Source organism: Gobio gobio (genome assembly GCF_949357685.1).
Source record: "Gobio gobio genome assembly, chromosome: 3".
Lineage (NCBI taxonomy): Eukaryota > Metazoa > Chordata > Actinopteri > Cypriniformes > Gobionidae > Gobio > Gobio gobio.
Window position 1 is genome coordinate 70,501,269 of NC_137099.1, and position 27,332 is coordinate 70,528,600.

At 42.3% G+C, this 27,332-nt stretch overlaps 2 protein-coding genes across 4 annotated transcripts; both read right to left on the reverse strand.

The window, feature by feature from the left end:
• Window positions 1-8: 8 nt before the first annotated feature.
• On the reverse strand, window positions 9-26,414 carry LOC307123848 (integrin alpha-L-like). 3 transcript variants are annotated; one of them, XM_079812596.1, is made up of 30 exons: window positions 26,258-26,414; window positions 19,528-19,642; window positions 19,305-19,399; window positions 19,118-19,185; window positions 18,852-18,966; window positions 18,326-18,456; window positions 17,475-17,617; window positions 16,890-17,040; window positions 16,285-16,423; window positions 16,103-16,176; window positions 14,808-14,937; window positions 14,593-14,735; window positions 14,091-14,237; window positions 11,038-11,229; window positions 10,360-10,490; window positions 9,956-10,104; window positions 9,710-9,876; window positions 9,513-9,635; window positions 9,255-9,325; window positions 8,984-9,125; window positions 8,083-8,181; window positions 4,328-4,410; window positions 3,038-3,118; window positions 2,588-2,666; window positions 2,395-2,499; window positions 2,295-2,318; window positions 1,850-1,963; window positions 1,662-1,769; window positions 1,476-1,586; window positions 9-889 (listed from the first exon to the last, which is right to left on the reverse strand). In XM_079812596.1, the coding sequence occupies exons 1-30, from the start codon at window positions 26,289-26,291 to the stop codon at window positions 860-862; spliced, it is 3,294 nt and encodes a 1,097-aa protein (XP_079668722.1). In that variant the 5' UTR covers window positions 26,292-26,414; the 3' UTR covers window positions 9-859. The 3 variants fall into 3 exon arrangements, with proteins under 3 accessions (XP_079668722.1, XP_079668720.1, XP_079668721.1); XM_079812594.1 differs by having other exon boundaries at window positions 9-1,386; window positions 26,258-26,400; XM_079812595.1 differs by having other exon boundaries at window positions 9-1,386; window positions 9,513-9,602; window positions 26,258-26,398.
• Window positions 22,750-24,060, reverse strand: LOC307123864 (uncharacterized protein). The gene is made up of 2 exons (XM_079812620.1): window positions 23,829-24,060; window positions 22,750-23,630 (listed from the first exon to the last, which is right to left on the reverse strand). Exons 1-2 carry the CDS (start codon window positions 24,055-24,057, stop codon window positions 22,837-22,839), a joined length of 1,023 nt encoding a protein of 340 aa, XP_079668746.1. The 5' UTR covers window positions 24,058-24,060; the 3' UTR covers window positions 22,750-22,836.
• Window positions 26,415-27,332: the final 918 nt, after the last annotated feature.

The window sequence follows — 27,332 nt, forward strand, 5'->3', positions numbered from 1 at the left end:
AACTCGTATTCAATTAACTCATTTATTTATACTATGACTATATAAGTTTATACTTACAGAAAACTTTGATTAGAGATTAAAGAAAACGAAATATAAAAATAACATTACAATTTATTCAGTGTATCATAAAAAGGGTTATTATGTAAATAACTGTGTTATTTAAAGACAGGAGACACAATACATTATGGTAACACTTTTCATTAGCTAACATTGGTTAACATGAACTAATAATGAACTGCACTTATTAAAGGGTAACTTCAGTGATTTAGCATTAAGCTTTGTATTTAAACTGGGTAATTTATGCAGTAGAAATGTGATTTTTTTTTTTATTTGGTGCCTTTTAGACTGAGAAAAGACAGAAAATTTATTTTTGTCTCATGTGGATGAAAGACAACAACTCCCAGAATGCACTTGCTTCACTGCCTTACGAGGCCACTCCGTACACCCTCGTTTTGATCTTCATAGTAATACAATCATTTCGTTCAGTTAGAGAATAAACACTACAATTAAAAACTGAACTTGTCTTTTCAATAAAGTGTGAGTGAGCCGAACGAAAGTCCCGGCACAGACGCAGCAGTGTCAGATTTCATTCATCACGAAGAGCTGAGCAGAGCTGAGCTAACGTTAAGCGCCAGTCTGGCACGTTTTCAGATCGCATATGGAAGCTAAACTATCACAGAAATTCATTGAAAAGTTGAAACACTCACTTTGCTCTGCACCACTCCGTTATTAATGCCCGAGCTGAGCGGCCGAGCGCATTTACATTCTGTGTGTGAGATCACTCCCCAATGGGCGGTTGATAACATGCAGAACAGCTCCATCTAGTGGCTGTAGTCTCTAGCCTCTGGCCAAAAAATCCTCAGATGACGCAAGATGGCGATTCTCTCGTCTCAGGGGGATATGAGGGGAAAAAGTACCATAATTTGAATATACTACCGGGTTTCTACTGATACAAAGCCTAATGCTAAATCACTGAAGTTACCCTTTAAGCATTTGTTTATCTTTGTTAATGTTAATTTCAATATTTACTAATGCATTATTAAAATCTTGCTAACATTAGTTAATGCACTGTGAACTAACATGAACAAACCATGAACAGCTGTATGTTTTATTAACTAATGTTAACAAAGATTAACTAATGCTGAACAGGGGTTGTTCATGGTAAGTTCATGTTAACTAATGCATTAACTAATATTAACTAATACAACCTTATTGTAAAGTTTTACCGACATTATCATACAACATCATAAACACATGTAAAAAATCTTCCGTTTTGAAGCCTTCTTCAAAGGACTAATTTGTTTCTTCATTTGTTTTCTTGAAATTCATGAGAACCACCGGCATATTTTCATACACTTTAAGGTGTTTTCGGTTATAGAACCCACACTACACAAAAACACACACATGCAGATTGGCTTGAGAATGTGAGATGTGAATGATGACATCAGGTGTGAGGCGATTTGATTGGTTCTTACCTTCAGCAGCAGGACCACTATGATAATGAGCAGGAATAACCCGCCCCCTGCGCCAATGCCGCAGATCAGCATTTTACTGGGTGGAACGATAAACTCCCCCTTCAATTCAATCTGAGAGGAACAGAGAGAAACTTTTCAAATGCTGATCATCTTTAAATGATGGATGAAGGAGTGAGATGTGGGTACCTGTGATTTCAGGCCGGTTGACGTCTGGTTGTAGCGGCTCCTGTTGTAGTGGAGCTCGGCACTGATGTCAAAGACAAAATCCTCTCTGAACTCATCGAAGGAGTGTTTCTACAGCAGCAGAAACAGAGTCTGGTTTTAGAGTTATTCCATCTTAAACTTGTGTTTGTTTGTCTGTGTTCGTCACTCACGCTCTCGTATTCCTTCACGTTCTGGAGAGCTGCGAGTGCCGTCAGGATGAAGTGAACTTCTGAAGATTTCTGCAGATCAAACTGAGCACACTCAAACTTCCCGCAGTGACCGCCCTGAAACATCGACACAACACTGATCACCAATAAACCAGAGAATCAGATGGAAAAAAAATTATCAAAAATGATAATTCTGACATTGTTTATTCAGCCTCATGTTGTTCAAAACCTGTATGACTTTCTTTCTTCGGTGGAAAACAAAAGAAGATATTTTAAGAAATGTTGTTTGAACACCAATGTTTTTTCATAACATCTTTTTTGTGTTCAACAGAAGAAAGAAGTCATAGAGGTTTGAATGACATGAGAGTCAGTAAATGATGACAGAACGATCATGTTTTGGTGAACAATCCCTTTAACCGCAGGTGTAAAAGGGCCTATGATCTCTTACCTCTGGTTTGCACTGCACTGAGTTCTGTAGAGAAGAACACAAGATGTTAATGTTAACACATGCTGGGGTGATGGTATGAGCTGATGAACGAGTGACGCACCTCCTGCATGCTGAAGTTCAGATGGGTTAAAATCACATGTGTAGTTTGACAGGGCAGACTGAGCTTGAGCGACACCGGCAGACCTTTAACACCCAGATTCTTCACCTGTGAACACAAACACACAGCAATCTGATCACGTCGAGCCCAAAAACTGCACAATGAAGCTCCAGATGTGTGTTTTTTACTCTCTGACCTTGTAGATGATGTTGAGAGGTTTTGGACCTCTGTCGTCCAGAGAGAAGTTTACATACATCACAGAGTCTTCAGCCACTCTGACAAACACAATATCTCAATAACTTCTCAGTCAATCATATGATTCTCTGTCATTTTAATATAATGTTAACTGCTGATGATACAACTGGTAATAACACAGTTTGAGAGGAAGACTGAGTGAGAAGAAGATAGAACCTTTAGAAAGACACTTAGATGTTGAGTTTTCAATCATTCAGAGATGAAGAACAGATAAAAAAGCCTAACCAGGGACTGGGGCTGCAAATTAGCCTTTGGCTAGAAGCCTATATGTGGAGCATCGGCTGCTTGAAATTGTAGCAATGTCTTTTCTGCATTGTCCCAGTCAAATAAACTAATAAATAAAATAAATAAAACCGAAAGAGAAGAAAATAAGTTAAATAAATGCGCTCACAGACTGATCGCCAGATCAACGGCGAACTGAACCGGGACGCTTTTCCTCACCACCGTATCACTGATGTTTCCATTGTTATCACTGTGAACAAACATACAGAATTTACTCATGAATGAACATGAAGTCAATATTGAGAATGAGGAGATGTCGTCACGACACAGCGCCCCGCCCCCCTTCCGCCATTTTGGGGGTCTGCCCGCCAGGTAATGGATTCGGATAGAGACTGGAGAAGAGATATTCTGATGATTACTATGTACATAGTTTTCCAAACTCAACTGAACATGAAGTTTTAATCCACCCAAGCCGATCTGAGAAAGCAGCGGCTGGTAAACGTACGGCATTATTTCACCACAGGGTGTCAGTCATGGTCTTAACTAGTGAGCGCGATGCTGAAGTGTGAGACACTTGATCAATACGAACCTTTATTTATTTGTATTAAACATGTTGATCACTATTCTGTCATTTTTCATTGTCAGTCATTTTACTGTATGTTATAAACATGTTTATGCCCAAAACGCTTAATTAATATTCAAGGTAGTTCTAGTTGACTGTAATTTTCCTCTACTGTGTGCGCATCACTGTTTAAGATTAATTCAATATTTAACATTGTTAACGTTACATCCATTTAAGGCACGTACCGAGCATTCATTCTACTTAAGAAGGCTGGAATAAAAGCACCGGCGCACACAAACGATCATTTAAATGTTTAGTCAAATTAATTTAAAAATATAAACTCAATAGGTATAAAATATTATCAGTAAGAGAAAAACACTGCTAATGATGACGGCACTGGACTGCTGCAGGATAGTGGGGAGATATATTTATTATTCAGAATGCACAGGAAATATATTTATAGAAACATTACAGTGCAAGGTGGTTCGGAGTTCTGCCGTGGCAGCTCGTATGGGTCAACGTTTTTGATATCAGCCAGCTTCTCTAAATATCTCAGCTTGGCGCTGGTAGTACGTTTCTCCCTGTAAGAGACCTCTTCTTCTCCATTTCTTCTAAGTTTTCTCGTAATTTCTCCGCTTAAACGCCGCGATGATAATTCCTCGAGCCGTCTTTCCTGCTCTGATCTCTGTATCGCTCTTACAATGTTACCCCTGGCAACCGATAGCTTGGGATCCCAGAATGGTGTAGGGCTCAGACTCCGCCCACGACCATGACGTATCTCCTCATTCTCAATTGTTAACCTTTATATCCTGGATCGTGAGCCCAATCTCTGCTGAACATTACTGATATGAAACAGCCCTGAAAGCAAACAAATCTGTCAAATTCAGTCTCATTCACCTGTTAGCGGTGATCATCATCTCCATCCTGTCGGCCCAGTCATAATCCCATTTTGCCACAAGAAAGCTTGCCAGAAACTGAGTCTAAAAGACAGTAGAAATCATAGATGATGGAAGTATTGCCAAGAAAATGATTGAAAAAAAAAATATTTTTACTTCGTTATTATACCTCTCATATCTGGCCTCTAGGTAAAGGTAATTTGTGGGTTAAACTGAAATAACCTGTCTGTCAAGATGACATACAATATGCACACCCTTAAGTTCAGCGCCAATGTGGAAATTGTGGCTCCACTAGACACTTATCACGTGCCCTTGACTGTCCGGCACAGGTGTGACACTGTCACACAAGACGCGTGTTTTAACCACTTGATATTTTATAATGATTTTATGTATATTAGAGTTTTAATAGGTTTACCTGTTGTCTTAGTCATTTTAGTTCATTTCAGTCCTCTTATCTGTTTTAATCTGTGTATGTCTTTAAATATTATTGGGTCTGCCTCTCATGTGATTGATCACATGACAGGAAACAGGAAATATCCAGTTTTAACGGAAGCAGCATGGCAAACTAGGGGGCGTCGCTATTTAAACCGACCCCCGGAGAATCACCAGCGAAGGGGATTGTGGAGTTTCCAGTGTGAACTTTCCTTTCCAGCACAATTGGGATTATCACTTCCGTGGACTTTGTATATACACCGGTGGACACTTACACTTTGGGACTATCAACACATTGGGACTCATTCGGACTGTTTTAGGGTATGGCCTTGAGGACTCTATGCTTTTAACAGACTGATGTTTCCTGGTTTTACTGTGTTGTTTTATTTTCCCTGTGATTATTGTAAATACAATTAATTTATTCATCTTATTTCTGTTGTCTGTCTTATCCTTTTAAACACTTCAATATCTCACACAGTAGAATCTGACCCCATTTTAATACATGTAACTTCAACCAATAAGACCGATTGTTACACAGGGACAAACATCAGCCCTGTCAAAAGCTGAACCACTTTGCAAAATGGTGTCGGCCTGCTCCAGTTCAAGCTCCTACACAACGAAACCCACGTGCTAACACTACAACCCCTGCTATTATCCATTCAACCGATTCAGCAGGGTTTCTACAGACTCTTGTATTCCCCTGCCACAGAGGCTAAAGTCTCGCTACTCAATATGGCCACTTACAAATGTTTTCTGACACACTTGCCCCTCCAGCTGCCCTCTCTGAATTTCTTTGAATATGGAAGTTCTGCAATCAACATTATTGGTCTACATGGTATACATGCGTCTGTCCAGTTTGGAAATAAGCCTCTGTCCAACTTCCAATTTCACATTACGCACCATGGCAGTACCATCTTCAGACTGGACCTATTTATGAGTCTGGACTTTTCTCTGCTGGACAACAAGGGGGCTCAAATTCTGACTTTCAGCTATACCTGTCAACTAGAATGGTCAACACTGTTTGAAGATCTTGGGTGTTTAGCTGCATTTACACACCGACTTCTCTTGTATCCCATGGTGAAATTGCCATTCCGCTGGCATTGCGTGAGGAAGTCACAGCAGAACTCGGCATAATGCAAACAGAGGACATCGTCGAACCTGTCAACGCCTCCCCATGGGTGGCTAATTTTACACTGGCTAAAGAAAAATCTGCCAGTCTGAGTTTTTGTGTGGATTTAAGATCCATCAACAAGGCAGAAATCCCAGATCGCTACCCTCTGCCGACATCGAAAAGCTGACTACACACTTTCATGGCTCAACACTTTTTTCCCAAACTTGACCTAAGCAAAGGTTATCTCCAGGTCCTTCTTCACCCAGACAGCAGAAATCTTACTGCATTTGATACGCATGCTGGCTAATTCTGTTACACGAGGATGCCTTTTCTCAGTTCGGCCTGTAGCTATTTACAAAAAATCATGTCCACCATCCTGGCTGGTGTCCCTGGCACTGCCCATATACCTTGATGATGTCATTGTCCATGCCCCGAATGCAGTGATTCACCAACAGCACTTAAGGGCCACTTTTGCTGCCCTCAGTCAACATAAACTCCAATATTGAGGCTATACATCAGGTGCCAGGTGCGAGCGCTGACATCCCTACTTTTATGGATGAAAATGCACCCTTCAAACCGACCACCAAGTCCTTAAAGCACTTATGTCTCCTTCTAGTTCTGGCCACAAACCCCTGTGCATGTACCGCTGGACTGACCATCTCCAGCAGTATGATTTTACGATACAGTACACATCAGGGAGAGATAATATATAGTCGATTTGCTGTCCCATTCTGTGTCATCACCCATTGCCTCCTGTCATGTGGTTGAGGACAAGGATCTTATTCAGCTTGTGCATGCACCCCTCATGGCTTTTGTGTCCTTGGAGGAACTCACAGAGGAGTCAGTTGCTGATTCCACCCTCTCCGCTGTCTGGAAGTACACAATATTGCCAAACATTTTGGGCCTTTACATGCACATGAAATTTAATGACATCCTGATCTTAATCTGTAGGGTTTAATATGGAGTCGGCCCACCCTTTGCAGCTCTAACAGCTTCAACTCTTTATAGGAATTTTTGACCATTCTTCTAGAAGCACATTTGTGAGGTCAGGCACTGATGTTGGACGAGAAGGCCTGGCTCTCAGTCTCCGCTCTAATTCATCCCAAAGGTGTTCTATCGAGTTGAGGTCAGGACTCTGTGCAGGCCAGGCCAGTTCCTCCACACCAAACTCGCTCATCCATGTCTTTATGGAGCGATGCTTTGTGCACTGGAGCGCAGTCATGCTGGGACAGGAAGGGCCCGTCCCCAAACTGATCCCACAAAGTTGGGAGCTTGAAATTGTCCAAAATGTCTTGGTGAAACATTAAGAGTTCCTTTCACTGGAACTAAGTGGCCAACCCCTGAAAAACAAGGTCTGGAGCTCTTGACTCTGCAGAAAGTCGGCGACTTCTGTGACCCTCAGCATGCGCTGACCCCGCTCTGTGATTTCACTTCGTGGCTGAGTTGCTTTTGTTCCCAATTGCTTCCACTTTGTTATAATCCCACAAACAGTTGAGCGTGGAATATTTAGTAGTGAGGAAATGTCCCGAATGGACTTATTGCACAGGTGTCCACCGATCACGGTACGACGCTTGAGTTCTCTGAGCTCCTGAGAGCGGCCCATTCTCTCACTAATGTGTGTAAAAGCGTCTGCAGACCTAGTGCTTCATTTACACACCTGTGGCCAGGAAGGGATTGAACACCTGAACTCAGGAATGTGGAGGGGCAGCACAATACTTTTGGCAATATAGTGTACGTCCTAAATGGCTGGCTAGCTCAAATCACAACAGATGTCCCGCTGTATGTCCCAGTGAAACATGAATTGTCATGCTGGAATGATACATGCTTGACCCATGGACACTGTGTCATTATTCCTGCTAAACCTCAGAGGACATGAGGACCATCTCGGCATAGTTAAACTGAAGCAGTGTTGTAGGGATCTTGTATGGTGGCCAGGGTTGAACATAGACATTGAGAAGCTTGTTTTGGACTGCACTCCATGTCTTGTAAGAGGGAAAACTGGCCCACCAACCCCACCACCACTGGGGAGTCACCAGCAAAACTGATGCTGGGACGAGAGCTGGCGTTACCCCTACACAGACTTTGCCCTTCTACTCATGGTGAAAACCCTGAGGTGAAAGCCGGGGTGTGCGGGCAACAGCTCAAAGCACAGGACAGATACAATGCAAAGAAAAAGACCTGTCTCTCTGTGTGTGTGTGTCTGTGTGTCTTACTGTGGTGCCGTTGCGGTACACTGGTAGATTGATACTGCAGGTAGTTCTGTTCGTAGCACCGCTGTCACGATCACCACAGCTGCTTCGAGTTCGGCTGGGCTGTTTGACACACACACACACGAACAACACACACATTTATAGAATTGTTAAATGCCAATTCAGACTGACACAGACTAACACGAACAACCACCAGATTACAATCCGTCAATTTTCAGACATGCCACAACCCAAAAGACATATACACTGATTTTACAACTGGACAAAGTGTCTTTAACCGTTGGACGACGTCTGTCAGTACAGTGTGAATTGGCCTTAAAACAACACAACATTAATACATTAAAGTTATTTAAACTTATAGTTATTTACAGTTAAACTTGTAGTTACACGTTTCATGTTCTTGCTATAGTACTAACAGTAAATTATGCATACTTATAAAAGTAACTAACCCTAAAACAAACCTGAACCGTACCTCTATAGTAAGTACATGTAGTTAACTAATATTTCTCAGTACATATGTAAGTAAGTACAGTGTAACTACGTCACCTTAAAATAATGTGTAACCAATTTTTATCTTTGATTCTTTGACATATCTTGAAATATGTAACTGAATATCTCAGATTGTAGAATTGGCAAACTGAATGACACAGCTCTGTGTAATATCAGTGTTTTACTGGAAATTAAATCTTTTTTTTGCAGTATATGCAAGTCATACTTAACATATTAAAAAGTGAGAAGAGTAACTTAAGTAGCAGAATTAAATCTGGTTAATTGTCTTGTCTATTGAGAGTTTATCAGTCCACACATATAGACGGTATATTTCAGCTGATATTTTCATTTTAATGCCAATTCCATTTTTGTTTTGTTTTTGCCAGTCCTTAGTTTGACGTGCGGACTGCGGTACCTTAACGGTATCAAATCTTGAGAGCGAGAGGCCTTCTGGGTAGTGCAGCACTATGCTGGTGTTGAAGGAGTCGTCGCCTGGGTTGTCCAGCGATACGAGGACAGTGAAATGAGCTTGATTCACCACCAATAATGTGTCGTTCCTGCAGAACAAACCAAACACACAATCTTTATCACATTCTCATGTTTAATATCAACAGTCAAAACAGTTGCAGGATGGCGAAATTTACAATCATATTTCCCATTAATATCATTTATCGGTGGTTTCTCACGTAAAGCCGAAGTTCAGCTTCAGATCGGCCACACAGCTGTTGTTTGAATTACAATTCCTTTGAAACGGTGCCTGGTCACATACAAAACAGAAACTTTTATAGAGCTTTTGAATGTTTCATAAAGTGGAACTGTATACAGTGAAGCTGAAGGATCTTAAGAGTTGACTCATATTGATCTGATATTTATAGACAGAGAGAGAGACATGAATTTAACAAGCCTAGAGAGTATATATAGAAATGTCTGAAGCTGAAGCTCACCTCGACAAACTCCTCCGTCCTGCTGTGGATGTGAAGAATAGCCGTGGAGTTTCCAGAAAACATCTCAGTTTGTGAGAAATTCATTTGTATCTTCAGAGGAGACACAGTGTCTACAATGCAACGCTACAATAAACACAACATTTGCTGGTAAACCAAAGCTGCTGCGATTGGCTGAAGCTGTGATAGACTAAACGTACCGGCATGAAGATGGGGAAGCTGAGACAGTTGATCCCAGAATCCAGCAGGACGAACTGCTGCAGAGTCCTGGACAACGAATCCTTCTTATCGAAGAATCCTCGATTCATTCCTCTCATCACGTCCACATTCAGGTTCAGAGACACATTCAGGTTCTTCTGGAGAGATCCTGAGAGACATGAGAGGGTAAGACAGGGAGGCCATGCTCTTCATGTGACAGAGACTCTTTGAGATGTCATTGACGTTACCACTGCTGCTGGTCTGCTCGTTCACCGTGAAACACAAAGTGAGATTAAACGCATTAAACGCTTTGTCACTCGGGCATTCAAAGTAGGTCAGACTGATTTCATTGGGACTGAAGCTGAGCTGCGCAGATACAGACATCACAGGCCGAGCCCTGAGAAGAGAGAGAACAGAGTAAATAGCCAATGATACAGCGAGGCTAACTGGGCCTGGAAAAACTTGACCAACTCAAACTCATAGTTCGTTTGCTAAAATCATTGCATTTAATCTCCAAACTAAAGGTTCAATTAAAAATGGGCCACTGAAGTGACTGTACTCAAACAGAGCCAGAGTTCATAAATGAGCCCTAGTGTTGAGACTGTAACAGAATCTTCACATTATTTTGTAAATGTGTTGTGAAATGTCCTACTTGAGCAGCACAATCCCTCCTTTTGCTCCGATCACGATATCAGTCAGATTATCACCGCTCATGTCCATCTGACCGGACAGAGACACGCCAAACTGCTGCAGACCGGGCAGAACCGATTGCGCCGGGATCCGCTAAACACACACATACACACACACTGAGTGCACTCAGACTTAACCCCAAAGTATACTTCAGTTTTAACATGTAATCTAGGGCAGTGATTCCCAAGCCTTGTCCTGGACTTACCCAAGCACTGCACATTTTAGATTTTAGTCTCCATGATTCAAACACACCTGATTCAACTGGTTAGTAAAGACTCCAAGGCCTCATATGGGTGTGTCAGTTAAGAGAGACATCAAAAATGTGCAGTGTTGTGGGTACTCTAGGACCAGGGTTGGGAACCACTGCTCTAGGTCAGGGATTTCCAAACTCAGTCCTGGAGGGCCACTGTCCTGCAGATTTTAGCTCCAACTTGACTCAACACACCTGCCTGGAAAGTTCTAGAATGCCAAGTAAGACCTTGATTAGCTGGTTTAGGTGTGTTTATCTTGGGTAGGAGCTAAATTCTGGAGGGTAGTGGACAGTGTCTTTATCTGTCAACATTCGGCACGTCTGGGATTGTGGGTTAAACTGGGCACAAACACAGTGTTTGGGATTAAGGGAACTAAAGCAAACTCTCACCTGAGGAGGGTGTTTGAGGCTTATGCCATGTGTCCTGTCACCCAGGTAGATGTAGACGACTCCCTCCCCTCCGTTCTCAAGCGGCGCCCCGACCGCCACATCTGACAGGCTGTCTCCATTCAGGTCCTTTAGTGAAGCTAAAGACGCTGCAAATCTGCCGGTGTTTGACTCATTCAGCGTCTTCTGAAAATACTACAGAGAGAGAGAGAGAGAACAGAATCTATATTCATCGGCACATGACCAGCAACAATACAATGTATTTCCATTCCTGTCATGGGACAGAACAGCATCAGGAACTTATTACAGTGGCAATCCCAGTGGATCAGGGATGTGCAACTTCGGTCCTGGAGGCCCAACCCTAATCAAACCAAACCAAACCTGAAACCTAACCAGCTAATCAATGTCTTCAGGATTACTAGAAAACTACAGGTAGGTAAGTTTTTCGTCAGGGTAAGAGCTAAACTCTGCAGGACAGTGGCCCTCCAGGACCGAAGTTGCCCAACCCCTCACTGGAGTAACTTAATGGTGATGGCTAGCAACCTTCCAGTCACAGGCCCTGATAAACAACAACAACAACAACAACAACAAAAATCAAGATGGCGCTGCGGATGGCAGCCACTGTGCTGACCTCCCCAGTTGTTGTAGTGTTTTTGTTAGTTTTACCTGTTTTTTGTTTTGGAAACACGATCTGTTTTACCAGGGATAAACTGCTGAGCATTCGGCAGAACGCACCTCAGAATCTCAATTATAAATTTTCAATTATTCGGACGTTTTGCTGAACGTTGTAGTTAGTGGAGCGGCTGCACTGTTCAAACGCTTCAGGACGCGCAGACGGGGCAAGCGGGCCGGCGCACTTGTGAAGCTTCGACAGCGTGGATTTCGGACGGCGATGCCTAGTATACATCTGGCGAACCTCCGCTCTCTTCCCAACAAAACGGACAGACTTCTTCTACTCTCCTGAACTAATAAGGATTTTTCAAACTCTGCTTGCTCTGTGTTTCACGGAAACCTGGCTGAATGACGCGATACCGGACAGCGCGCTTCATCTGCCGGGTTATCAGCTGTTTAGAGCGGATCGCGACACAGAATCAACGGGGAAAACGCGTGGCGGCGGGACATGCTTTTACATCAACGAAAGGTGGTATAGAGATGTAACAGTATTAACGAAAATGTGCTGTACTGATCTAGAATCGCTTTTCATTAACTGCAAGCCGTTCTATTCGCCACAAGATTTTTGCTTGTTCATTCTCGTAAGCATCTACATCCCACTGCAATCCAGGTGAATCTGGCGTTACAGAAACTTGCCAATCAGATTACAGAGACCGAACAAAAGCACTCGCACTCTGTCTTAATCATTCTTAGAGATTTTAACTAAGCAAATCTCTCCAATGAACTGCCAAAATACAGACAGCATGTTACATATCCCACCAGAGAAAGTAATATACTGGACCATTGTTACACAGTAATAAGGAATGCATATCACTCTGTCCCACGGGCAGCTTTGGGGCTGTCTGATCACTGCCTGGTTCATCTCATACCAACCTACAGGCAAAAACTTAAATCTGCTAAACCTGTAGCAAAGCCTGTAAAGAGATGGACCACTGAAACATCACCAACTACAAGTCACCATCCCCCAGTTCTGTGGCGAATCAACAACTGGCAGACGAACTGAACGAGTTCTATTGCAGGTTTGAAAAAACACCATTAAAACCTCCAACAACCCCCCTCTCCCCCACTTCAGATCAGTGAAGATAACGTGCGCCAGGTCTTCAGGAAGAATAAAAGGAAAAAAGCACCAGGCCCAGATGGTGTAACACCAGCCTGTCTGAAAACCTGTGCTGATCAGCTGGCCCCCATCTTTCCACAGATCTTCAATAGATCTCTGGAGTTGTGCGAGGTTCACTCCTGCTTTAAACGCTCCACCATCATTCCCGTTCCAAAGAAATCCAAAATAACAGGACTTAACGACTACAGACCTGTGGCGCTAACGTCTGTCGTCATGAAGTCATCCTGTTTGTGGATTTCAGCTCGGCTTTCAACATTATCATCCCAAACCTCCTCCTGCCCAAACTAACTCAGCTCTCCGTGCCCACCTCTGTCTGTCAGTGGATCGCCAGCTTCCTGACAGACCGGCAGCAGCTTGTGAGGCTGGGTAAATTCTCATCCAGCACTGGAGCTCCTCAAGGCTGTGTTCTCTCCCCACTGCTCTTCTCCTTCTACACCAACGACTGCACCTCTAAAGACCCCTCTGTCAAGCTCCTGAAGTTTGCGGACGACACCACTCATCGGCCTCATCCGGGACGGAGACGAGTCTGCTTACAGACAGGAGCCTAAAGAGCTGGCAGTCTGGTGTAGTCATAACAACTTGGAGCTTAACACGCTCAAAATGCCCCCACTCACCATCATGGACAGCACTGTAAAAACAGTGGAGTCATTCAGGTTCCTGGTCACCACGATCTCTCAGGACCTGAAGTGGGACATTCACATTGCCTCCATTGGGAAAAAATCCCAACAGAGGTTGTACTTCCTCCAAGTTCAATCTGCCACATGAACTGCTGAAACGGTTTTACTCTGCCATCATTGAATCCATCCTATGCACTTCAATTACCGTCTGGTACAGCTCAGCTACCAGATCTGACCTCAGGAGACTACAGAGGGTAGTGCGGTCTGCAGAGCGAATTACTGGTACAACCCTCCCCAATCTCCAAGATCTGTACTTATCCAGAGTACGTAAAAGGGCTGGCAAAATCACTCTGGACCCCTCTCATCCAGCACACTCCCTCTTCGAACTGTTGCTTATATAATTTATTTTTAATTTGTATATTGTGTCTTTGCTATTTTGCACATTGTCTGTATATTTATATATTGTTATTTTTTTTTATTATCTGTGTCTTGTCACTGTCATTCTGTGCACTGTGGAGCTTCTGTCACTACAACAAATTCCTAGTATGTGTAAACATACCTGGCAATAAAGCTCATTCTGATTCTGATTCTGATTAGCCACATTTGTTTCTGTACTTATTAATGGAGAAGGTTGTGAATAATGTCCATACCTCCTCTGATAAAGCGTAGACATACAGCCTCCCTTCTGTACTCGGCCAAGACTGGTAAAATAACGGAGCTCCGACCAGAAGGAAATCTGAGTCTCCATCCGAGTCCACATCCAACAGACTCAGAGACGCTCCAAAATACGATCCAATCTGATGACAAAATTAATCAAAATGATTAACTGCATTATAGCAAATGCTCTATATAGTCTGTTCACTGAAAAAAAGAATTATGAAAACATGTTCTGCTTTACAATCGCAAAGGTCTATGGAGAAATAATTGTACTCTTTTTCTCAGTTGGATATGGCATTTCAAGGCCCATATTATAAGTGTAATGCTTGTTTGTTTGGGGTTTTTTGTGTAAAGCTAAACCTCATGAGAGTGTGTGTTTGGATGGTGTTTGCAGATTTATTCCATGTCTTATTGGGTGGACCGTAGGATTTGGGAAGCCCTGCTCCCGCCAGTGGAGAGTGTTAACATCATGTCAGAGGGTTTATCTTCACTAACTCGTTCTCCTGCTATATTCCTCTTCACCGTCCACGTGCTTTCATTCTTGGTGAAGAGGGTCACCAGTCCTGTGTGTTCGGCCCGCGGCGCCCCAGAGAACAGAAGAGAGACGCCGTCTCTCATTCCCAGAACAGCAGAGTAACCTGAACATCATCAGCATCATTAAAACATGCAGACACTTCACATCAGGCACAGAAGGAACAGCTTCAACATACCCATGTACGAGTCTTCACTGACAGCTGGATCCTTAATCTCAGTCTCTTTGAATCCAGATCCCGATCCCGTCACTTCATACAGAGATCCACGCCAGTCATTAGATCCAACCGAGCCCACAATCACAGAGTCCTGAAACAAACACAGAGGTCTCAGCTTCAGTCTCAGCACATTGACATGTTACATACAATATTTCTAAATACAGCTCTTATGATCTGATTGGCTGCTTTACACAATTTCCAGGAGTTTTTGTGTGCAGGTTTATATTTGTGACATTTGCGAGGTTAGTGGCATTGAGTCTTTGAAAGATGTCCAGAGTTTTTGTCTTTTAGCATCAAATAAACCAGATCAGTGCTGCTCTGGTTTTACTTCAGCACCCAGATTTTACATTAAGTGGCCCATTAGTGATTATTGTACCGTAAATCTAAAGAAAAATGTTCATTAAACATATGTGTGACCCTGGAGCACAAAACCAGTCATAAGTCTCACGGGTATATTTGTAGCAATAGCCAACAATACATTGTATGGGTCAAAATTATAAATTTTTCTTTTATGCAAAAAATCATTAGAAAATTAAGTAAATATCATGTTCCTTAAAGAGATTTAGTAAATGACCTGTAAATATATAAAAATTAGGTTTTTCAAAAGATTAATCGCGATTAATCTCATCCAAAATAAAAGTTTGTGTTTACATAATATATGTGTGTGTACTGTGTATAATTATTATTTATATATAAAAACACACACAAGCATGTATATATTTAAGAAAAATGTATTATATTTATATATAAAATATTTATATTTATATATAATATAAATTATATAAATGTATATACAGTATATACATGCAAATATTTCTTAAATATATACATGAATGTGTTTGTATTTATATATACATAATAATTATACAGAGTACACACAAATATATTATGTAAACACAAACTTTTATTTTGGATGTGATTAATCGCAATTAATCTTTTGACAGCCCTAATAAAAATGTATTATTATTACATTGAACAAAATTATAAACGCAACACTTTTTTTGTAACCGACTTGAGTGGGCAAATGTTCACATACCAGACAGAGGCGCCCCAAATTTAGTGATTCAGATGGTGGACCTGCGCCTAGACATGACCAACGCTGATACATTCAACTAACTAAACATTCCCACAATGCACCACAAAAACCAGGGTGCATTGTTGCCTATTGACAAGTTGACAAATCGGCAGCATTTTATGGGACTACTATTCCTTACGAGAGATAATAATGTATTATTTCAGTATGTCATATTTCTGACCTTGTGGTAAAGGACACTGAATCCACTTTGTGATAACTCTTTCTGTCGGTCTTTGCTGTTTGTTTCCTTTGACCCTGAAACCACAGAAGGAAAACTCTTAAAATCATCAGTGGATTCATCATTAGTTACTTTGATTTAAAACGTTATACTGTATGTCCATTTTCTTTACACTTGCATTTCACCTTCAATGTTGTAGATCTTTTTCTGCAGATTATCAAGAAGTGTATTGAGTCCACTGTAGTATTGAATGTTGAAGGTGTTGTTCTCTTTGGGTTCTGAAGCCATCCTAGTGAGTGTGTCTAAGCTAACAAGATTTCCCACCTGACAAACAAAAAAACCCTTAAATCTGACTGTGCAAAAACACTTTTAATAACCATGCGTATTAAAACACAGCTCAATATGTAAGACATAATTTACTGAACTCGGATGTTTGTTCTTGAAAAATGGAAACAAACTGAAAATGCACTACTAATCTGTGATGAATTAGTACTAAATTACTTGTAATTTATAGCCAAAGTGTGTAATTTCTGCACTACTAGCAACAACAAATTGCACAAATAATGACTTTCCTAGTCTTGGTCAGTCAATCATATATTCCTGCCACAAACTCATGAGACTGGTTGAGTCAGAAGTTGACATGTCAGCCCGCTCAAACAAACCCATGATGTGAAGTTTCACTCTTCAGGAATTAAACTACCAGTGACTTACAGTGACTCTGAACATGACACACCACAAACTATCTGAACATACAATGTAAATGACAAGCTTGAGCTGTAAGGAAACTCACCGCAATGATGTAGCGGAGGATGTTTTGCTCATCACATCTGTTGAGGATTTTGTCTTTATCAGTATCACTGGGGGTTCCATCTGTGATAATCACCAGGGCTTTCTGAGCGCTGAGATCGGCTCCAGACGACGCGTTATTCAGGAGATTCTCTCTGGTGATGTAATAAATCATAAATAATGATGAATATGACCAGCTTTCAGTCTCCACATCAGTGTGCTCCTGTAGTTTCTACACCAATCTGTTTTTAATGTATAATTTAAAGAACATCAAACTTCAGCAACGATGGGCCTCATTTATGAATCTTTTTCGTAAATATAGGAGTAAATTCTGAGTGATTTGCACGAAAAACAGACCTTCCAGAAAACTCTCCTCCAGATTTACACAGAACACAGTAAACATCAGATTTGATAGTTAAACTTGTGTATGTCAATGAATTCCTTGAGGCCGAATGTGTTTAACAGACCAGAACAAAAGAGCAAAACTACAGAAATAACCATATTTGATGTTCACTTGTTGATTTCTAGACTTTTTCTCTTTCAGTGTAAATTCAGTGAGCGTTCATAAACATATGAAGGTTTCACTCACAAGGTATGGCTGATTGCTCTGTGTGTGTTTGTGAGACTTTTCATGTGTGGCTCTTTCATGAGTTTGTGTTCAGCGGAGCCGTTCTGATAGTCGTTGAAGTCAAACACAGTTCTGCGGTCTGTTGAAAACTGGACAGCAGCAAACTGACACACACAAACACAAACAACAAACACACACACCGTTATCATCATTAGAAAAATATACACCATTACATGTCGATAAAGTTGCCAGCCACTGCCAGCATTTTTGATCATTTCACAATATGTTCATGGCCCCCAGAATATTAGTTTGGGACCCACTTTATATTAGGTGGCCTTAACTACTATGTACTAACATTTAAATTAATAATTTGATACAATGCACTTATTGTGTACATACATGTATTTACATTGTACTTTCATTTAAAAAATGACCTGCATGTAGTTACATTTATCCCACCTCAATATCAGCAAAAGTGTTTTGCAATACAAAATGAACTCAATAAGTACATTATAGTTAAGGCAACCTAATACAAAGTGGGACCTTATTTTGTATAAATATCTGAACATGCAATATGTCAAAAGAAAGAACAGAGCCTCTGCTTTTAAACAAACAAACAACATATTTTATTCTAGCTTCATGCATTCTTTTGAGCAAAAGTTAAGATTTTTTTTTTCCAAAGACTAAAACACATAAAGCAATTATTGTATCGCTTGTTTCTGCTTCTTCTTCGCCTCTGTTTTGATCAGGAGATTCTGTACTCTTTTATAAGATGTGTCATAGCGCCCCCTACCGTATAACAGTGAAAACACAGAAAGCCAGAGAAGTCCATCAATGGCAGGGAAAGAGTTAATAATGGTGGATTGATTTACCTTTATGGATGAGTTTGAAAGTTTTTTCATAACATTTATGATGAATATTTTGTTCTTGTCAAACTCTTCTGTTTTCATACTGCTGGATCCATCAAAGAGAAACACCAGATTGACTTCTCTCTTCGTGCATTCTGCAGAAATATCACAAGATATGAAAACACATCGTTAAGCCAACTTCTTTTAGCAATCAAACCATAAATTATTGACAATATGGCCAATAAATCCATATATTTTGCAAGTATTTAACGTAATATCTTTAATCATGTCTTTAGTCTTTTACTGTGTTGTCAGCAAACATCACCCCAACTGGAATGTGACTAAGGGTGTTTTCACACTGGGCAGGTTTGCTCTGGTCCGAGTCCGAGTGGGATTGTTCCCATGGCCTGGTTTCACGCTCAACTTGATTCTGTTAAACCCTGGATCATTTGTGTTCATCTTAGGTTTAATGTATTTGTGTCGCATGAAGGCGGCTTTTCCAGTGTGAAAGCACCCTAAGAAACCAGCTGGATTCTGGTACTCGTCAGACCTTGGTAAGCGGCGGTAAAGTTTGAGACGGCCTGTAAACCGCTGTTGAACTGGTAGCAGACGCCGTTCAGATACGAGTTTCCATCACACTCATGAGGAAGATACGGACTGCAGCTCTGAGAAAGACACACAATCACATCTGAAACATCAGGAGGATCAAATCACAAAACATCTGAAACACAGAGAGCATTCCTGCAGTGTTTCCCGCTCTTCAGTGGACACAGAGCAGACTGTGAAGTGACTGATGAAGGAAGCTGCTGAACTTACAGTCAAGCGTCCGACAGCAGCAGACGACACCGCAGCAGACATGCCGAAGAACCGGACGCTCTCTGAGCCTGTCAATCATCACCAGAGAGACCACAGTATGACCGGACAAACCCAAACCACAACACAGTTAGATGATGAACAATGATAGTCAGCAGAGAGTCCATGACAGAGAGTGTGTGTGTGATACCTGACCAGTGCAGCGGTCTGCAGGACTGAAGATCTGCGGTGCAACTGTACATTTCACCGGTCAAGTTTCCTTTTAATGGGGCTCCAACGAGGATCCTGCCCAAAACACACACACATTCAGGCAGAAAACCCCTAGCAACCATGTACAACACCCTAGCAACCAGTGTGTGTGTGTGTGTGTGTGTGTGTGTGTGTGTGTGTGTGTGTGTGTGTGATTCACTCACTGTTTCCTGTTTTCAAACTCAGACTGATAAACGCTGTAACCAAAGAAATCTTCAGCCGTGCCGTTGAATCTCAGTGGATGTTCAGTGTCGATATTGAAGGCCTCTGAAAGAGACGCTGGAGAAGCGAGAGAGACGTCAGGAGACGTTTGTGAGACTTTATTAAAGATGCATGAGTCCTCTCGGCAGTCCGTCAGCAGAGCATCAGCAGCAGGTTAACCCTCCTCAGTAGCTCCAGCTGCAGTTTATGACCAGATGACCAGCTTCACCAGCACAAAACAGCCTACAGATCTATTCTGCTTCTGGAAATCCAGTCTGTATCTAACAGACATCACTGCATGAAAAGTGGGATTTTCGTCAGTATGTGGCACTGTAGATTGCCGTGAAACTTCAGGTTTACGACTGTGCGCGGCAATTTGCAGGCAACACCGAAAACTGCCGTAAATTGACGTAAATTGACGTGGGCTTTGCTTGGCAGTTGCCCCCCCATGACCCCCCCTCCCCTTAATTCTAGAGGAGGCTTTATCATGTAAATGAACATGCTGTGAGCTACACAAATGCAAATCAGAGTAGCAGCAGGGGGAGTTTTATCTAGGTTCTGAATTTTTTAAACTAAAACATTTTAAGTTAAATGTACTCGTTTTAGTTCATATTACTACATTTTTAGGGCAACCAGTTTGCTCCAATTTTTTAAGTAGATTCAACTTGTACGGGCTAACAGAGTAGATTAATTACTCTGTATGTCATTAGCAATAACCAATGTTATGTAAAAAAAAATACACACAAAATAAAAAGTTACGGTGTTATGCCTATATGTAATTGAAGCACATTTGCCACACCCATTAAGTTAAATAAAGTGAAAATAAATATAATAGGTTTTTCTGGAGCTCCTTGGTGGTCTGAAACCTCAATGAGGTTGAAGAATATAGGGATAAATTAAGCCCCTCTGTGGACTGATTTCCGGACTCTTGTGATTCTCTATCTCTCTCTCTCACACGCACTCGCACGCGCACGCACGCGCACACGCACGCACACACAGCCAAAATACATTAAAAAAAATTTAATTTATTCACCTCTTAACATTCTTTTGTTTCATTTTCTTGTTAATTTAATACATTTCTTAAAATCAGTTTGTTGTTAGACTCCCTTCTTTGTAAACTGTCATAAACTGACGAGATCTCTCGTTCAGACTCAATAAAAGCAACTCGGTCAGTGATGGACGTGTTCGTTACCTCCAATAATATCGCATTTTTTATTTGTTTTACAGTTTTTGGAGAAATGCATGACATGACTCGAACGTAATGAAGTAATTTGTATTCATTTTATAAAACAACAACAATGAAAATAAATAATACAAACACAATACATCAGTCCTTAAGTAATCATTTAACCATCAGCCTGCATTATTACACTGTTTTCATTAAAATGGTAAAGTGTACATGTCTTTCTTTGCTGCATACCGTATATGCCTAACTACACAAGCCGAGCTCTATATGTTCGCTATCAGTATCGTTCAATAGCTGGTTCATTTCGTTCACGAACAAGTCGAGGAGATCAGTCTTTGGTTCAGAGTCAGAGTCGGACTCAAAAGCATCTCGGTCAGTAAATGGCGTATTCGTTCACTGAATTCAACAAATCACATGCTCCGTCACATCTTATACTCGAACGCTATTGGCTGGAAGTTTTGTCATTGACAGGATGAAACAGTCCACAGAGCTGCGCATGCGCTCGCTCCGCGCTGCTAACAGTGCCACGCTGCTGTGGAGGAGGAATTACTGTGAACGAGAAATATGAGTCAGTGGACCACTTGAACGAGAACGATTCGTTCACCTAAAAGATTCGTTCAAAAAGAACGATTCGTTCACGAACGTAACATCACTACTGCTTTGGATGCCGTCTCGCCTTCAGCTCCCTTTCAACTTCTCTGCACGGACGCTGCCAACTTTTTCGACTATTTTTCAGCTCTCCGGCGTCTGCACAACTCTGAGGCAAACTGCAGTCGCTATGAACCAGGGTATGGGTAATGTAACGTTACGATTTAAAGAATATGCTTTTATTCAGCTGTATAAGGAAATGGATGCGTTAATAGATCCGAGCTTAAAACTGCACATTTTGTTTACACAGACTATCCTCGCCTCATAACGAAGCTGTGAGCTCTTATCTGCTTGGAGCGATTTCCGCGAGTCCAGATTTAACCGCTGAACATGACGACATTGTGTGTAAGTATAACTTCTAATGTTTTTCTCATTCCTTGTTTAATTTTACCGGGACTGTTTTTATTAATACCAGTCTCATGTAATTGTTTTCCAGCTGCCTGTAAGACGTTTTATGAATCGACACGCCGGAGCTTCAGATACAAACAACCTGAACTTACATAGCAGGCGGAAACTGCACAGTTTAGCTCGGAGTCGATCAAGAAGAAAAAGGGTAAGATTTATTATATTAGATCCGTTTTTTGTCAATGTGAGTATTTTTCAGGTTGCTTATTGTCTTTATGGATTGTATTACAGTTGCTGGAAGCGAGAGTGTGCTGGATGAGGTGGACATTTGGAAGTCCGCGACCATTGAACTCATATCTGACGAGGAAGACGGCTTTGTTGACGGGGTGTCTGGATGGATTGTGCGGCCACCACCCTCTCGCAGCCTGGAGCTCGACGAACTTTACATTACATTACGAGACATTACTGCTGCACTGTACATAGTTGTGTGTTTAACAATAAAGCTCTTTCTTTGAGTAAACCGCTGTGTTTTATAAATTAAGCCCTTTCTTTGAATGAACAGCTGTGTGTTTATAAATAAAGCTCTTTCTTTGAATAAACGGCACGGTCCGTATAATTTGCCCATATATTCCTTGATGGTATGAATACTTCATAGCACAATAACATTATTATAAAACAAATTACAACATAAATTATATATTTATTATTATTATTATTGGGGTTTACATTTATAATGAGCCAGGGGGACCAATAATGATTGGTTTGCAGTGATCTGCCAACCAATCACGAGGGATTTTTCTTGTTTGAAAGTAGTGGCCTCAGCCAATACTGAGTGAGTAAATTCAAGTCTGGCCGTTGACTCTCTGGTTTCGCTGCTATTCATTTACATTTACATTACATTTAGTCATTTAGCAGACGCTTTTATCCAAAGCGACTTACAAATGAGAGCAAAAGAAGCAACTAGAACAGTCAAGGGCAACAGTATGCAAGTGCTGTAACAAGTCTCAGTTAATCTAGCTCAGAACACACAGGACAGTTTTTTTTTTTTTTTTAAATAAATTAGACAAACAGAAAATGAATAGAATGTTAAGTGCTATTCTTGATTGTTCAGGTGCAGCTGGAAGAGATGTGTCTTTAGGCGTTTTTTGAAAATGGTTACCGACTCGGCCGCACGAATTGAGATAGGCAGGTCATTCCACCAGGTGGGAACAGCCCAGGAAAAGCTCCGTGAGAGCGATTTCATGCCTCTCTGGTATGGCACCACAAGGCGTCGTTCACTAGCAGAACGTAAGTTCCTGGAGGGTGTGTAAGTCTGAACGAGCGAGTTTAGGTATATTGGTGCAGAGCCAGTGGTTGCTTTGAAGGCGAGCACCAGTGCCTTGAATTTGATGCGAGCAGCTATTGGCAGCCAGTGCAGACTGATGAAGAGAGGCGTGACGTGCGCTCTCTTCGGCTCATTAAAGACCAACCTCGCCGCTGCATTCTGGATCAGTTGCAAGGGTTTGATAGTGCATGCCGGAAGGCCCGCTAGAAGAGCATTACAGTAGTCCAGTCTGGAGAGAACAAGAGCTTGGACCAGTAGTTGTGTGGCATGCTCTGATAGGAAGGGTCTAATCTTCCTAATGTTGTATAATGCAAATCTACAGGATCGGGTTGTTGCAGTAATGTGGTCAGTGAATTTTAGCTGATCATCAATCACAACTCCAAGGTTCCTGGCTGTCCTGGACGATGAACCTAGCTGAATGGAGAGATGGTGGTGAAGTGCTGGGTTGGCAGAGACAACAAGAAGTTCTGTCTTTGCAAGGTTAAGTTGAAGGTGATGTTCCTTCATCCAGGCTGAGATGTCTGTTAGGCAGGCAGCGACACGAACACCAACCGATGGATCATCTGGTTGAAATGAGAAGTAGAGTTGAGTGTCGTCGGCATAGCAGTGATAGGAAAAGCCATGTTTCTGAATGACCGATCCCAGTGATGACATGTAGATGGAGAAGAGAAGTGGTCCAAGCACTGAGCCCTGGGGAACTCCAGTGGCTAGATGATGTGACTTAGACACTTCACCTCTCCATGACACCCTGAAGGACCTACCTGAGAGGTAAGACTTGAACCACTGGAGAGCAGTTCCTGAGATGCCCATCTTCATGAGAGTTGACAGGAGGATCTGGTGGTTAACTGTGTCAAAAGCAGCAGACAAATCCAGTAAGATAAGTACTGTGGATTTGGAAGCCGCTCTTGCCTGTCTGAGTGCCTCCGTAACCGAGAGCAGGGCAGTCTCAGTTGAGTGACCGCTTTTGAAGCCGGATTGGTTGATGTCCATGAGGTTGTTCTGTTCAAGAAACGTAGACAGCTGGTTAAACACCACTCGCTCAAGTGTCTTTGCAATGAAAGGAAGAAGGGATACCGGTCTGTAGTTTTCTAAAAGTGCTGGGTTTAGAGAGGGTTTCTTAAGCAGTGGGGTTACCCGAGCCTGCTTAAATGCTGTGGGGAAGGTCCCGGTGTGAAGAGAGGTGTTGACAATGTGAGTGAGTGCAGGAGTAACAGAAGAAGAAATGGCCTGAAGGAGGTGGGTGGGGATAGGATCAAGCGGACAGGTAGTGGGATGATTGGATAGGATGAGTTTGGAGACATCAGCTTCAGAGAGCAGAGAGAAGGAGGAGAGCGTGTGTGTGATGGTTGTTGAGATGTGTGTGTCAGTTTGTGGTGTGGAGAATTGACTGCTGATGGAGGAGGTTTTGTTTGTGAAAAATGATGCAAAGTCATCAGCTGTAAGAGTTGATGAAGAAGGGGGAGGAGGAGGACAAAGGAGCGAAGAGAATGTTTTGTAAAGTGCACGAGAGTCAGAGCAGTTGTTGATTTTGTTGTGGTAGTATGTAGTTTTAGCAGTGGAGACATTAGTAGAGAATGAAGCAAGAAGAGACTGATACAGGGTTAGGTCAGTAGCGTTTTTAGTTTTGCGCCACTTCCTCTCTGCCGCCCGGAGTCCAGAGCGATGTTCACGAAGAACATCAGACAGCCATGGGGCAGAGGGGGTGGTGCGGGCTGGCCTGGATGAAAGGGGACAGAGGTTGTCTAAGCAAGATGTTAGAGTGGAGCAAAGAGTGTCAGTAGCACTGTTAGTGTCTAGTGCTGAGAACTGAGCAGGTGGAGGGAGTGAGGATGAAACCATAGTGGATAGACGGGAGGGAGAAAGCGAGCGTAGATTACGCCGAAAGGAGATCTGCAGAGGAGTGTGTGTTGTGTCAGGAGTTAGTATGAGGTTAAGAGTGATGAGAAAGTGATCTGAGGTGTGCAATGGAGTAACTAAAGTGTTGTCTGTGGAGCAGTAGCGCGTGTAGATCAGGTCCAGATGGTTACCTGATTTGTGAGTAGCTGTAGTAGATACTCGCATAAGGTCAAATGACGTCAGAAGAGTGGTGAAGTCAGCAGCCTGGGGTTTATCAAGGTGGATGTTGAAGTCACCAAGCAGTACCGCGACGTTCGCTGCCTCTAAATTGTCGAAAACTGCCAAAAATTAGGGAGATTTCCGGGAGTCTACAGGCGTTTACGGGGTCGAAAATCCCACTTTTCATGCAGTGCATCTGTCAGTGTGTGTGTGTGTGTGTGTGTGTGTGTGTGTGTGTGTGTGTGTGTGTGTGTGTGTGTGTGTGTGTGTGTACCTACTTAACCATATTTTAATGACACATTGGAGCTAAACCTGACAAGTCCTCCATTTACGGACGTTCTCATTCGTAAAAACTGTATTTTAACAAACAATATTGTACAAATGCCAAATGTTGTATCGAGTTATTTTAGCTGTACAAAAAAGTCTGCTGAACTAGTATTTGGTATCATGTTATTTTAATTGTATTTATCATCATAAACACACAAATAGTTAAACCGCAAGGCTAACACTATTCTTCTAGTTATTTGTGTAAAATCTCACACATTCACAGGAAACTGCTGGCTTCTGCTCTGATGTAAAAACAATAGGTGTGTGTGTGTGTGTGTGTGTGTTGCTTTTCCAGCGACATAGTTGGGGTGTGGGTTCCGGGATGGAAAGTTTGGTTCAGTCTTTGGTAGTAAAATCTTATTTCTGAGTCGGGGAGCAGAGATATTCTGATGCGGTCTCACTGATATATGTCTGTAAATACATGTCTACATGTCTAGTACCTCTTCAAAAACTGGATGAGAAGATAAGTTTGGTGTGCTGTTAGGGTAACTGGAGAACTAAATGAGTTGGCACGGCATCATGGGATAATAAACTGCATATGACTGTTTCAGACGGCCCAATCCGAGTTCACTAAGAAGAACTGGTTCTAAAGAAGGACTCGTTCATGTACAAACTTTACATTATGTCCCCTAATGCAACCCTTACAGGGAACTTTCAGTTTTTACATTTTCAAAAAAACATAATTTCACATCTAAACGAACACATGTTGCTTTACATAAAGTTATAATGAGTCCAGACCGACTCAAACACTACAAGAAAACTGAAGCATTATTAACTTTACAGATGATGGTATGAATAAATCTCTCACCCCACATGAAGAGAACCCAGCTGTGCGTCTCCATCCTGCTGCTGCGGGTCTGTGTGAGATTCCTGTGTATTATGTCATTTCAGATCAGAGACAGAACTCCTCCGCTTTGGGCTCTGTGTGGAATCTATGGTTGTTTTCATTATGTCACAGGTCGGAGTGGACCACCACTACCGTGAGTCTCGCTCCTCCCTCAGTTTCCACCCCGAGGAGGTCCCAAAAACACCCCAACGACCAAACAGACGAGAACGGGTAGGTTAAAACAATATTTATTTATTTAAAAAGGTATGGGAAGGGGGAAAGGGATACTTTAAAAAGAAAGGCCCAGCTCTCTGAGACTGGAGAACTTTGCTTCCGAGCCGCTTCTGACCCTCTCACAGGAATGTGCAGATAGATCTTCCCAACTTCCTCCTCTTCTCCACACGTGAAGAATATCCAGAGCAGTCCACTGGCTCTCAGCTTTGGGCATACAGGTGAGTACACAGGGAAGTACACTGGACTCTTGGCTTTGGCGTACAGGTGAGTATACAGGGCGGTACACTGGGCTCTTAACTTTGGGTGTACAGGTGAGTATACAGGGCGGTACACTGGGCTCTTAACTTTGGGTGTACAGGTGAGTATTCAGGGCGGTACACTGGGCTCTTAACTTTGGGTGTACAGGTGAGTATTCAGGGCGGTACACTGGACTCTTGGCTTTGGCGTACAGGTGAGTATACGGGGCGGTACACTGGGCTCTTAACTTTGGGTGTACAGGTGAGTATTCAGGGCGGTACACTGGGCTCTTAACTTTGGGTGTACGAGTGAGTATACAGGGCGGTACACTGGGCTCTTGGCTTTGGCGTGTAGGTGAGTATACAGGGCGGTACACTGGGCTCTTGGCTTTGGCGTACAGGTGAGTATACAGGGCGGTACACTGGGCTCTTGGCTTTGGCGTACAGGTGAGTATACAGGGCGGTACACTGGGCTCTTGGCTTTGGCGTGTAGGTGAGTATACAGGGCGGTACACTGGGCTCTTGGCTTTGGGCGTGTAGGTGAGTATACAGGGCGGTACACTGGGCTCTTGGCTTTGGCGTGTAGG